The following is a 14,593-nucleotide window of genomic DNA, read 5'->3' as shown; positions in this document are numbered from 1 at the left end:
GTGCCGAAGGTGACGTGTGAGCCCATTTTTCATGGCCCGTGGGGCAGGCTGAGCTTTGTGTTTTCCACCACCTGCTCCTGCCAGCCGGGTCCTGCCGCCGGTCCCACTCAGTGCCAGCTGCTGGCCTGGGGGAAGGAACCCCAGGTCGGCAGCGGGCTTAGACCCCAGCTGGCAAGGAGCTGGTGGTGGAAACCCCAGATCGGTGGTGATCAGCCCGCCGCCGCTCTGGGGTTCCTGCTGCTGGCCCCTTGCCAGCCAGGGTCCCCCCTGCCACAGCCCCACTCAGTACCCGCTGCTGGCCTGGGGGAAGGAACCCCAGGCTGGCAGTGGGCTGAGACCCCAGCTGGCAGCAGTTTGGTTATATAGTATAGACTTATAGAGAGACCTTCTAAAAAACATTCCAATGTATTACCGGCCCGTGAAGCCTTAAATTAGAGTGTGTACGTGAAGGCTCGGCACACCACTGCTGAAAGGCTGCCGACCCCTGGTCTATAAGGTGCCACAGGAGTCTTTGCTGCTTTTACAGACCCAGACTAGCACAGCTACTGCTCTGATACCTGACAGTGTGAGAGGGGCCCAGACTGGTTTGCCAGAGGGTTCGGCGGTCCCGAGTTCCATGTTGCAATCCATGGAATTCCATTCACCCCGTCCCATTGAACAGGCCCTGCAAGACCGTAAGGCCATTTCCCTGCTATCATGTGGTCACTTACTGAGAGAGAGACCCTGGTTGTGGAGGGGAAGTCAGGACACTTGGATTCTCTTAGCCCGTGTCTGTGTGACCTTGGACAAGTCACGTCTCCCTATGCCTCAGTTTACTGCTCAGTGAAATGGGGATGGTTCATAGTGACTTTCCTTTGCCAGGTTTTTGAAGGTTCGTCAATGAAAGGTGCTGCACAGTATAATGATAGTTACTGATGAGAAGTACTGATCTCTGATCCCTTAGCGACAGCCCCATGTGTTTGCTGTAAGTGCTTGTATCAGAGGGGCAGCCGTGTTAGTCTGGATCTGTAAAAGCAGCAAAGAATCCTGTGGCACCTCATAGACTAACAAACGTTTTGGAGCATGAGCGCCAAAAAGTCTGTTAGTCTATAAGGTGCCACAGGATTCTTTGCTGCTGTAAGTGCTTGTGTCTCTTCTTAGTCAACTTTCTCCAGGTCTCTCTGTCTACTATCTACCCATCTATCGTGAGAGTTTACAGGACATCAGATCCTCTGGAGAGTTGAGCTTTATCCCTAGTTTTTTTTTTACTCATCAACTATAAGTTTTAAATATATGCACACAAATGTACAGAGCTGCCAATTCCTCTCTTACTCAGCACAGAGCCCAGCAGTTCTCATCTCCCTTTGGGAAGGTTCCTTAATTGTTGTTTACTTCTGAAGCTGGATAATTAGCACAGAAGCAGAGACAGGCTTGTCCACAGTCTGTTTACATCAGATGCTCCCTCGTCCTCTAGAGTCTGATCAAACCCCCCTGGGATTACACAGAGCTATATTATAAACTGTGCACACTGTGTGTTCGCTCTCGGCATCGGATGCTGCTGCAGATGCTGGATTTAGAGAGATGTCGGTCACAGATACCTGAGGGGAATTCCCAGGGAGGACATTTCCATCTCGTAATTCACAGGTACCCATCTCTTGCTGAGGCACTCACCCGATCGACAATCCTTCTGCAAGGTGGGTGTGATGGGATAGAGAGTAAGTCTGTGATCCTTTCCACTCTGCACAACCGTGGAACATCCCAGGGCCCTTGCCATAAATGATGAATTTGCTAAAGAATCACTGGCCAAAAAGTCACTCTTTTCTGTGCACCCCTGTTCATCCTCCCTGACGGACTCCAGCCCCAAGGTGGTGCATTTCAGTGGCACAGTGAATCCTTCAGCATGAAAGATGTTAGTAGATGTGCAATACAAGGCCAAATTCTGAGACCATGGCTCTTACTTTGCTCAGGCATCAGGGAGGCAAAACTCTCCTTGGAGCAAGAACTGAGTACAGACGTCAGTCAACTGTGTGTTAATGCACAGACACTGTCACCCCCTTCACTTGCATTTCGTGAGTCTGTCTATTAATGTGGCAGAGGGACAGGGGCTGTTACCTGACTTTTATCTGCTGCAAATCTTGGCGGTGCTAGGGCTTCTCAGCAGAACAATAATGAAAATTTTTCAATATGAATAACACATATTTCTCCTAGCTTCATTCAAGAAGTCTGCTGAAATGTTATGCCTGAAACAAAAAAAAAGAAAAATGGCTTGAAGTAGACACCCAATGTGTGATATTTCAGAACAAACTCCAAAAATTTGGCAAATTTATAAGCAACTGGAAATGAGGTCTTCTAATGGAAGGTGTCAGACAGCCTTAACTACAGGTTATGCCACCGGCACCACCTGCAATGGCCAATACATTTGTGAATCCCATTCTTTTATGCTCTTCACTCCAATAATGTTGGTTGCAAGGAGTTCTCCAGACCAAATAGGAATTATGGTGGCAATTTTCTTTTCTCAATGTTATATGATCAGACTTTCAATTTAACTAAATATTCCCTTGTTCATGTTATGAAACATATTAAATATAAATGCCTGATCTACTTTCTTTATCAATAGATCCATACAGTTTAATATCAGAAGAGACCAGTTGACAATCCAGTCTGACCCCTGTAAAACACAAGCCCATTAAATTTCACTCAGTTACCTCTGAATTGAGCTGAAAGACATGTATGTGACTGAGGTTGGGTCTACACTAGGATTTCACATCACAGAATGATATAGCCATAGAGTTATAAGGGAAAAGAAAGGACAGCTAGTCTACCCCCCGACAAGATACAGGATTGGTTTTGTGTTAGTCATCTAAGACCGATGGCCATTCACACAACTTTTGAAAACCTCCACAGAAGGAGCTTCCATGACTTTCTTGGGAGTCTGTTCCATTGGCCGCCTGTACTTAAAGTTAGGAAGATTTTCCTGAAATTTAATTTAAATCTGCTAGGCTGGAATTTTAACCCAATTGACTCTTCTCCTGCCCCTCTGTGGTAAGACAGAAAAACTTTCCTCCACCTTTTTATGGCAGCCTTTCTAGTATCTGAAGACCACTATGATGTCCCCCATTAATCTCCTCTTTTCCAAATAAACATACTGGTTCCTTTGGCTTGCTCATACAGCTTGCATTCCATCCCTTGTATAACATTTGTTACTTGTCTATGGATCCTTTCCAGGTTCTCTACATCCTTTCTGTTAATTGGATACATAACTCCAGCTGAGACCTAACCCACACCGACTTCTGCTAATATAACCCAACGTTGCATTTGCATTTTTTGAAACATTTTTCCTAATGTGCAACCTAAACCTCCCTTGCTGCAATTTAAGTTTGCTGCTTCTTGTCTTCTCTCAGAGGTTAAGGTGAACACTTTTTCTCCCTCTTTTTAAAAACTTTTTAGGTATTTGAAAACTGTTATTATTTCCCTCTCAGTATTCTCCCTTCATGATCACTTTCCCCCAAGTTGCCTTCCACCTTCAAATTCTCAACCAGTTCCTCCTTATATGTCAAAATCAAGTCTAGAACAGCCTCTCTCCAAGTAGGTTTCTCCAGCATCTGGAACAAAAAATTATCTCCAATACATTCCAAGAACTTATTGGATAATCTGTGTGCTGGTGTAGACAGCATGAGATGAATTCTTCCATCGACCTAGCTACCACCTCTCTGGGATTACCTGTGCTGAGGGGATAATCCTTCCATCTGTGTAAGTAGTGTCTATATTGAAGCATTATGGCAGCACGACTGTTGCATTTTAAGTGTAAACAACCCTTCAAGGAGATCTTCCAAAAAACAACATCCAGTCTGGATCTGCCAACCAGGGGAATTGGAGAATCCAACACTTCCCTTCTCAGGGCGTCCCAATGGTTAATCACCATTAGTGTTAAATATTTGGCCCTAATTTCAAGCTGGAATTTACCTGGCTTCAGCTTCCAGCCCTTTGGTCTCGCTCAGCCTTTATCTGGTGATTACAGAGCCTGTTATTACCCATGATTTTCTCCCCAAAAAAGTCTCTGCTTGATAATCTTTTTGATAAGTTAAGAGATCTATACCTTCAAGTCTAACAATCCATCATTTTCTCTATCCTCCAGTAATTTCTGTGGCTCTTTTCTGCACCGTCTCCAAGTTTTCAACATCTTTTTTCAAATGTGGGCCCCAGAACTGGATGCAGTTTATTTCACCAATCCCATGTGCAGAGGTTAAATCCTTTCCCTGTGCCAACTCACCAGCTTAGTATTTTCCACTGTTAAATCAAAGGTCTCTGAGAAATCAAGGTTTGTTCAATCAGGGTTGTTCACTTGATCCACCAAATGTGTTCCCTTGATCAACCAATGTGCACTCTCATGAAAGGATGAAAACTGGTTTCTTCAACAAGATCTGTACTGCATAAACCCTGTTAGCGACTGGCATTACTTATATTTCTAGACTTCTTTTACCTAATCTTATACCCATTTTTCCATTGTTTCTTAACCTTGTCAATCTTTTTACATTAAAAAAACCCTATCCTTTCATATTTCAATATTTTACATTTAACACAGGAATTGACATAAACCCTTTAGAGAATTTCTCTTGTTCTCAATATACTTAACAAACTCCTTTTTGTGATCCATAGCCCTGCAAACATGGAGTTTTCCCTGATGTCTTAACGTTCCTTATCAATTTTCCTAACTTCTGATTTCTATTGCTGGCCAGCTATTTTCCTTTTACCCTCTTTCTTACATATTGCTTCCCTCCCTCTAATTGTTGCCTTCACTTTACCGAAAGTTATTCACTTTTTTGACTCTGGAATTGTGATTTTTCTCATATTTAATGAAATGTTATCAAAGAATTACCAATATTCATTCATATTTTTCTGTCTAAATTTTTCTTCCCAATCAGTTTTGCTGACAATTTTCTTCATCTTTAAGGAACTAGTCCTCTTGGAGCACTAAGTGTCTATCGACAGTACTGGTTGGGAACTGTCCATTTGAATATAAATCAGTTTCCTTTTCTATTTTCCTCTCCTATATCATATGCTCTCCTCTTTGTCCCTTGTATGAACTAAAGTGTCCCAGACTTTTCTATCCTTAATAGAGACTGGGTGACCAAAACTGAGCACATTCCCAAACATCTTATGCTTCATCCCATATCTTGGGGATCTGAACATTTTTTTTATTTTGTCCACTGCTGTGAATGAGGAGGTGTTTCTCTTGAGCTGCTGTCACTGGGGCCCAGGTCCTTCCCTTGAGGGATGTTCTAGCTGGGATAGCAGCAAAGAATCCTGTGGCACATTATAGACTAACAGACGTTTTGGAGCATGAGCTTTCGTGGGTGAATACCCACTTCCTCAGATGCATGTAATGGAAATATCCAGGGGCAGGTATATATATGTGTGCTAGCAAGCAAGCTAGAGATAACGAGGTCAGTTCAATCAGGGAGGATGAGGCCCTGTTCTAGCAGTTGAGGTGTGAAAACCAAGAGAGGAGAAACTGGTTCTGTAATTGGCAAGCCATTCACAGTCTTTGTTCAATCCTGAGCTGATGGTGTCAAATTTGCAGATGAACTGAAGCTCAGCAGTTTCTCTTTGAAGTCTGGTCCTGAAGTTTTTTTGCTGCAGGATGGCCACCTTAAGGTCTGCTATAGTGTGGCCAGGAAGGTTGAAGTGCTCTCCTACAGGTTTTTGTATATTGCCATTCCTAATGTCTGATTTGTGTCCATTTATCCTTTTCCGTAGAGACTGTCCAGTTTGGCCGATGTACATAGCAGAGGGGCATTGCTGGCATATGATGGCGTATATTACATTGGTGGATGTGCAGGTGAATGAACCGGTGATGGTGTGGCTGATCTGGTTAGGTCCTGTGATGGTGTCGCTGGTGTAGATATGTGGGCAGAGTTGGCATCGACGTTTGTTGCATGGATTGGTTCCTGAGCTAGAGTTATTATTGTGTGGTGTGCAGTCACTGGTGAGAATATGTTTCAGGTTGGCAGGTTGTCAGACATTAGGAATGGCAATATACAAAAACCTGTAGGAGAGCACTTCAACCTCCCTGGCCACACTATAGCAGACATTAAGGTGGCCATCCTGCAGCAAAAAAACTTCAGGACCAGACTTCAAAGAGAAACTGCTGAGCTTCAGGTCATCTACAAATTTGACACCATCAGCTCAGGATTGAACAAAGACTGTGAATGGCTTGCCAATTACAGAACCAGTTTCTTCTCTCTTGGTTTTCACACCTCAACTGCTAGAACATGGCCTCATCCTCCCTGATTGAACTGACCTCGTTATCTCTAGCTTGCTTGCTAGCACACATATATATACCTGCCCCTGGATATTTCCATTACATGCATCTGAGGAAGTGGGTATTCACCCACGAAAGCTCATGCTCCAAAACGTCTGTTAGTCTATAAGGTGCCACAGGATTCTTTGCTGCTTTTACAGATCCAGACTAACACGGCTACCCCTCTGATACTAGCTGGGATGTTTCTCCCAGCACATGTCTTCCTAAAAGGTTGTTTTTCCCCCGTCTCTGATTTCAAGCAACTGGTTGAATGGGGAACTCCCTTCAGTATGGACTCCCTGTCCAGGCTCTCCTTGCATTAAGAAGCAATGATGGATAACCACTATCCACACTTGTGCTTCCTGCTGGTGCCTCTTAAGTTTCCCCCACCACAAAGTGTAGGAATTATTAAAGCAGGGAGCACAGTACAAACATGGAATTGTATTTAGTAGGGTCATTGTTCACAGTTATTCTCTCTGAATAATGTAAATGTCATTTTTCAGTGTGTGAAGAGCGATCAGTCTGCTTCTCCCATGAGAACAGCCTCCACTACTGCATGCAGTGTCTCAAATTAACTTTGTCTCTCCATGCAGGCATTTCTACTGTGACCATCTACTGGGAACACACAGAAAGTCAGGGGAATGTATGGCAAATGCAGGAGACACCCTAATGCCTCAAAGTTGGACACAATCTCCCCTACGCCATGTCAGAATCTAACAAAACCGACTTCACCAACCCCTCCACCTTCATCCTACTTGGCATTCCTGGCCTAGAGGCAGCCCATATCTGGATCTCCATTCCCTTCTGTGCTATGTACGCCATAGCCGTGTTGGGGAACTTCATCATCCTGTTCATTGTGAAGAGGGAGCCCAGCCTCCATGTGCCCATGTTCTATTTCATCTGCATGCTGGCTATCATCGACCTGGTCATGTCCGCATTCACCCTTCCCAAAATGTTGAGCATCTTCTGGTTCAATTCCAGGGAGATCAGTTTCAGTGCCTGCCTCACCCAGATGTATTTTGTTCACTCCCTATCAGGGATGGAGTCTGGAGTCCTCGTGGCCATGGCTTTTGATCGCTACATGGCCATCTGCAATCCTCTGGAATATTCCACGACCCTAACAAACTCTGTTGTGGCCAAGATAGGCCTGGCCGTGGTAATGCGCAGTGGCATACTCGCATTGCCCTATCCCTTCCTGGTCAGGCAGTGGCAATATTGCAGAACCAACGTCATCTCACACTTTTATTGTCATCATATAGCAGTGGTGAAACTGGCCTGCACTGACATCCGCATTAGTACTTACTATGGCCTATTTGATCTTCTCTTTATGATCGGAATGGATGGATGTTTTATTGCCATGTCCTATACTCAGATCCTCCGGGCCATCTTCCGCCTCCCCACAAAGGATGCCTGGCTCAAAACTTTTGGGACCTGCATCTCTCATCTTTGTGCCATCTCAGCTTTGTACGTCACAGATTTATTCTCCTCCCTCATGTTACAATTTGGCCACAATGTGCCACTGCATTTCCTCATTCTCATTAGTGGTGTGTACCACATTGTGCCTCCTGTGCTACACCCTATCATTTACGGTCTGAGGACCGAACAGATCTGGGGCAGACTGCTCCAGCTCTTTACTCATAAAGAGACCTAAATGTTTTCTCCCTGTGCTCTCAGATTGAGCTCTGTGCAGAGCTGGCTGGTCCATGATGTTGTGTCCTCTTCCCTGAATCACTTCCTGGACAGACTGAAAGACATTAAACCCTGTCCTGTCCTTACTGTGCTGTGTCAATGTGATGAGCTGGGGAATCAGTCTATGTACAATACACTGGTTGGCCACCTTTCTAATTGCTGGTAGCTGGATCCCTGAAATTGCAATCTTGCCTCAGCTCTTCTGTCAATCCTGAACACTGCTGTGTGTCTTCTCCCCAAGGGCCTGCCCCATCTCTTGTTCCTCTCTTCCCTTCTCCTTGTCAGCTGCGATCCAGTCATCTCTAAAACCAATATGTTCTCATCTCTTATGGCAAGTCATAAGAACATGAGAACGGACATAATGGGTCAGATCAAAGGTCCATCTAGCCCAGTATCCTGTCCACTTACAGTGGCCAATGCCAGGTGCCCCAGAGCGAGTGAACCTAACAGGTAATTGTTATGTAAAGCCTCTGCTCAAATGCAATTGTAAGATCTGTAACTTGTATCATTAAGTTCTGCAACCTTTTTCAGACTTGTAACTTCAGTTATTGTTAACAGAGCCTTTGAAGTTTTGTAACCTTTGCAAGCTCTGTAACCTTTTCAAGTTACTACTTGTGTGAACTTACTAGCTTTGTGATATCCCATCTGGGAGGAGAGGAACTGCAAGGAGAAAGGAGCCCAGAGACAGGAGCCAGGTGTGTCTGATATAATCTGCCCTGGGACTGAAATCACAAAATGCTGTAAAGAAAAGAAGAACTCATCTGGGAATGCTTCTCGGTGATGGACACAGAAGGGAAACCCAGTGTATGTTTCAGCAAAAGGAAGCAGCCATGGACACAAGCAGCTGCTGCTCCTTGACCTGCTCAGCAGCCTGGATTTGTGAGCGCAGGCGGACGCACCCCAGATCTAGCGCACTTCAGCTTGTCAGCCTCCATGCTGTCTCCAGTAACTCTCTGCCTGTGTAAGTGTGTGGGTGCATGAGGGTACGAACGTGTGCATGTCTGGATAAGCTCCATCTCTGTCCTGTATGATCTAACAGCGGCACTGTAATAAAACTAACTACGAGTGTGACCCTGGGTTGGTTTTTAGGGAACCAGAGGTAACAGTAATGATCAGGTGACCTCTCTCCTGCCATCCCTCTCCACCCTCTGACAAACAGAGGCTAGAGACACCATTTCTTACCCATCCTGGCTAATGGCCATTAATGGACTTAACCACCATGAATTTATCTAGTTCTCTTTTAAATGCTGTTAGAGTCCCAGTCTTCACAACCTCCTCGGGCAAAGAGTTCCACACGCTGACTGTGCTGTGTGGAGAAGAACTTCCTTTCGTTTGTTTTAAAGCTGCTGCCTATTAATTTCATTTGGTGGCCCCTAGTTCTTGTATTATGGGAACAAGTAAATAATGTTTCCTTATCTAGTTTCTCCACATCACTCATAATTTTATATACCTCTATCATATCCCCCCTTAGTCTCCTCTTTTCCAAGCTGATGAGTCCTAGCCTCTTTCATCTTTCCTCATATGGGACCCATTCCAAACCCCTAATCATTTTAGTTGCCCTTCTCTAAACCTTTTCTAGTACTAGAATATCTTTTTTGAGGTGAGGAGACCACATCTGTACACAGTATTTGAGATGTGGGCGTACCATGGATTTATACAGAGGCAATAATATATTCTCTGTCTTTTTCTCTATCCCCTTAAGTCACTTAAGGGAAACAAGTTAGTGTTAAATTTTAATGTTTATTCTTAATTTGTTACTAACTCTGTGGAGAGAGAGACCCCATCAGGACTCCTAGCTGACAAAGCCCTGGCTGGGATGATTTAGTTGGGGACTGGTTCTGCTTTGAGCAGGGGGTTAGACTAGATACCTCCTGCGGTCCCTTCCAGCCTTGATATTCTGTGATTCTATCATATCTAGGATCTATCTGAGTTCTGGAAGTGGGGTGGGGTATAGTGGGTTGCAGCAGGAGGCAGAAACATCTGGAGTCTAAATGAGAAGATCAGAATGGCCATTCCGGGTAAAACCAATGGTCCAGGCAGCCCAGCAGCCTGTCTTCTGACAGTGCCCTGTGCCAGGTGCTTCAGAGCGAATGAACAGAACATGGCAATTAGCCTGTGATCCATGTGAAGCAGCTCAGCAGAAGGGGTCATAAGTCCTGAGTTTGGGCTGTCTCAGATTCATCTGTCAGGAGTTCAAGCCTCCAGCCCTAGTAGGAACTGCCAGAGGAGGGGAAAAGCCCAGGCTGCCCTGGCTGGAACGGTAGAAGAATCTGTCAGTTCTGGCTTCCCTGAGCCCTAACCGCTGTCACAGAGTGGAGGAGGAGGATAGGAGAGAAGCCCTACTCATTTCTGTCCCCTCTATCTTCCATACGAACCTCAGGGAGTGGGGTTTTTTGTGTCCCCTCTCTGACCCTTTAACGGCTGCTCACTTCCCTCCTCTCCCTCACCTGTTCTGGAGATATAGGCAGGTTCACGGCACCACTGGTATAGTCTCTGCACTGGTGGTCTGCTCCCTCAATGCTCATTTCTGTGGGCTATAGGCTCATAACAGGGGCCCCACCAGAGGATCATCATAGGTCCACGACATCGTCCCACACTGTTCTGTAGGATGAACTTCACCGTTTTCTGGTGGACACATGCGATTTCAAGAGTAAGGTGGGACCCCTCTCAAACACCGGAGAGACACCCATCTCATCTTCTGGGCCAAGAGGGCTGTTTTGGAGGAGTGGAGGGGGATGGTGTAGAGAGGAGGGCTTTAGATTTATTAGGAACTGGAGAAACTTTTGAGATGGGGGAGCCTGTACAGGAAGGATGGGCTTCCCCTAAACTAAAGTGGATCCATGCTGCTGGCACTTAACATTAAAAATGTTGCAGAGCTGTTTTTAAGCTAAGAGATGGGGGAAAGCCGATTGCTGCAGAGAAGCACATGGATCGGACAGAGACTTCTCTTAGAGGAGAGTCTATTCACAGAGATTGTGTAAGTTCTAGTCAGGAGGAGAGGATTAAAGAGGATAAACTATGGGCCAGATCAGATGATAAACAGTCACATAAAAAAGAATCTGGCACATCAGAAAAGGGCAGACAAATAAACAGGGACAAGTTTTTCAAGTGCTTGTACACAAATGCTAGAAGTCTAAATAATAAGATGGGTGAACTAGGATGCCTTGTGATAAAGGAGGATATTGCTATAATAGGTATCACAGAAACCTGGTGGATTGAGGACAATCAATGGGACACAATCATTCTGGGGTAAAAAATATATCGGAAGGACAGAACAGGTTGTGCAGAGGGAGGAGTGGCACTATATGTGAAAGAAAATATAGAATCAAATGAAATAAAAATCTTAAATGGAGCCACAAGTTCCATAGAATCTCTATGGATAGAAATTCCAGGCTCTAATAAGAACATAACATTAGCGATTTATTATCGACCACCTGACCAGGACAGTGCTAGTGATGATGAAATGCTAAGGGAAATTAGACAGACGATCAAAATTAAGAACCCAATAATAGTGGGGGATTTCAATTATCCTCAGATTGACTGGGTGCATGTCACCTCAGGACGAAATGCAGAGATAAAATTTATCGATAGTTTAAATGACTGCTTCTTGGAGCAGCTGCTACGGGAACCCGCAAGGGGAGAGGCAACCCTGGATTTAGTCCTGAGTGGAGCGCAGGAGCTGGTCCAAGAGGTAACTGTGACGGGACTGCTTGGTAAAAGTGACCATAACATAATAACATTTAACATTCCTGTGGGGGGAAGAACACCTCAACAGCCCAACACTGTGGCATTTAATTTCAGAATGGGGAACTATGCAAAAATGAGGAGGTTAGTTAAACAGAAATTAAAAGGTGCAGTGACTGAAGTGAAATCCCTGCAAGCTCCATGGACTCAATACAAAGACATCATAATAGAGGCCCAACTTAAATACATACCCCTAAACTAAAAACACAAAAAAAGAACTAAAAAAGAGCCACTGTGGCTTAACACAAGGTTTCTGAAACAGGGGTCTCTGCTTCTGTAGGGAAAGCCTCTGGCGGGCTGGGCCAGTGTGTTTACCTGTCCCGTCCAGAGCTCCAGCCAATCGTGACTCCCACTGGCCGCGGATCGCTGCTCTGGGCCAATGGCAGCTTCTGGAAGCAGTGCAGGCTGAGGGACTTACTGGCCGCCGCTTCCAGCAGCCCCATTGGCCCGGAGCAGCGATCCGCAGCCAGTGGGAGCCGCGATCGGCTGGGCCTGCGGATGGGGCAGGTAAACTCACCTCCCAGCCCATCAGGGGCTTTCCCTACAAAAGCAGGGACCCCTGTTGAGAAACTCTCTCTTAACAACTTTGTAGAAGAAGCACTTAGAGATAAAAAGGCTTCTTTTAAAAAGTGGAAGTCAAAATCTAGTGAGTTAAATAGAAAGGAGCATAAATGCTGCCAAATTAAGTGTAAAAACATAATAAGAAAAGCCAGCAAGGAATTTGAAGAACAACTAGCCGAAAACTCAAAAGGTAATAACAAAATGTTTTTAAGTAAATCAGAAGCAGGAAGCCTGTTAAACAACCAGTAGGGCCCCTGGACAATTGAGATACTAAAGGATCACTTAAAGATGATCAATTCATTGCAGAGAAACTAAATAAATTCTTGCTTCAGTCTTCCTGGCTGAGGATGTTAGGGAGATTCCCAAATCTGAGCCATCCTTTATAGGTGAGAAATCTGTCACAGATTGAAGTGTCACTAGAAGAGGTTTGGAATTAATTGATAAATGTAACAGTAACGAGCCACCGGGACCAGATGGTATTGACCTAAGAGTTCTGAAAGAACTCAAATGTGAAATTCTGGAACTACTAATTATGGTTTGTAACCTGTCCTTTAAATCTGCTTCTGTACCCAATGACTGGAAGACAGCTAATGTAACGCCAATATTTAAAGATGGCTTTAGAAGTGATCTCGACAATTACAGACCAGTAAGTCTAATGTCAGTACCGGGCAAAGTAGTAGAAACTATACTAAAGAATAAAATTGTCAGACACATAAAAAAACATAAATTGTTGGGCAAAAGAAAACATGATTTCTGTAAAGAGAAATCATGTCTTACTAATCTATTAGAGTTCTTTGAAGGGGTGAACAAACCTATGGACAAAGGGGATTCAGTGCACATAGTGTACTTAGATTTCCAGAAAGCCTTTGACAAGGTCCCTCAACAAAGGCTCTTACGTAAATTAAGTTGTCATGGTGTCATAAACAGATAGCTAAGGGTTAATGTCTCTTTCACCTGGAAAGAAGTATCTGAAACACCTGACCAGAGGACCAATCAGGAAACAGGATTTTTTCAACTCTGGGTGGAGGGAAGTTTGTGTGTGAGTCATTTGTTCTTGGGTCTTCTGTCTGACTCTCTCTCGGCTATGAGGGGATTTCTATTTCCTGCTTTCTAATCTTCTGTTTCCAAGTTGTGAGTACAGAGATCATAAAAACAATAGGAGTTATTGTTTTTTTCTTTTGTATTTACATGTCTATAGTTGCTGGAGTGCTTTGAATTGTATTCTTTTTGAATAAGGCTGTTTATTCATATTTCTTTTAAGAAAATGACCCTGCATTTGTCACCTTAATACAGAGAGACCATTTTTATGTATTTTTCTTTCTTTTTATATAAAGCTTTCTTTTTAAGACCTGTTGGAGTTTTTCTTTAGTGGGGAACTCCAGGGAATTGAGTCTGCAGCTCACCAGGGAATTGGTGGGAGGAAGAAGTCAGGGGGAAATCTGTGTGTGTTAGATTTACTAGCCTGACTTTGCATTCCCTCTGGGTGAGGGAGGAAGTGCTTGTGTTTCCAGGCTGGAAACGGGGGAGGGTGGAATCCCTCTGCTTAGATTCACGGAGTTTGCTTCTGTGTATCTCTCCAGGAACACCTGGAGGGGGGAAGGGAAAAGGTTTATTTCCCTTTGTTGTGAGACTCAAGGGATTTGGGTCTTGGGGTTCCCAAGGAAGGTTTTTGTGGGGACCAGAGTGCCCCAAAACACTCTAATTTTTTGGGTGGTGGCAGCTTTACCAGGTCCAAGCTGGTAACTAAGCTTGGAGGTTTTCATGCTAACCCTCATATTTTGGATGCTAAGGTCCAAATCTGGGACTAGGTTTATGATACATGGGATAAGAGGGACAATCCTTTCATGGATTGAGAACTGGTTAAAAGACAGGGAACAGAGGGTAGGAATAAATGGTAAGTTCTTAGAATGGAGAGGGGTAACTAATGCTGTTCCCCAAGGTCAGTCCTCAGGCCAATCCTATTCAACTTATTCATAAATGATCTGGAGAAAGGCGTAAATAGTGAGGTGGCAATGTTTTCAGATGATACTAAACTGTGCAAGATGGCTAAGACCAAAGGAAACTGTGAAAAACTTTGAAATTATTTCACAAAACTAAGTGATTGGGCAACACAATGGCAAATGAAATTGAATGTGGCTAAATGTAAAGTAATGCATATTGGAAAAAATAACTCCAAATACATAGAATATAATGGGGGCTAACTTAGCTACAATTAGTAAGGAAAGAGATCTTGAAGTCATCATGGACAGTTCTCTAAAGACGTCCGCAAAGTGTGCAGAGGCGGTGAAAAAAGCAAACAGGATGTTAGGAATCATTTAA

At 44.3% G+C, this 14,593-nt stretch overlaps 1 protein-coding gene across 1 annotated transcript; it reads left to right on the top strand.

Moving 5' to 3' along the window:
• Positions 1-6,983: 6,983 nt before the first annotated feature.
• LOC127051141 (olfactory receptor 52K2-like) lies at positions 6,984-7,931 on the top strand. The gene has a single exon (XM_050953096.1). The coding sequence runs from the start codon at positions 6,984-6,986 to the stop codon at positions 7,929-7,931; it is 948 nt and encodes a 315-aa protein (XP_050809053.1).
• The last annotated feature ends 6,662 nt before the right edge of the window (positions 7,932-14,593 follow it).

Source organism: Gopherus flavomarginatus, chromosome 1 (assembly GCF_025201925.1).
Source record: "Gopherus flavomarginatus isolate rGopFla2 chromosome 1, rGopFla2.mat.asm, whole genome shotgun sequence".
NCBI lineage: Eukaryota > Metazoa > Chordata > Testudines > Testudinidae > Gopherus > Gopherus flavomarginatus.
Note: the sequence above shows the minus strand (reverse complement) of the source record. Positions and strands in the feature narration are given on the sequence as shown.

Excerpts from the sequence above, each read along its gene's own strand:
- LOC127051141 (XM_050953096.1), top strand. The coding sequence starts at position 6,984 with ATGTCAGAATCTAACAAAACCGACTTCACCAACCCCTCCACCTTCATC.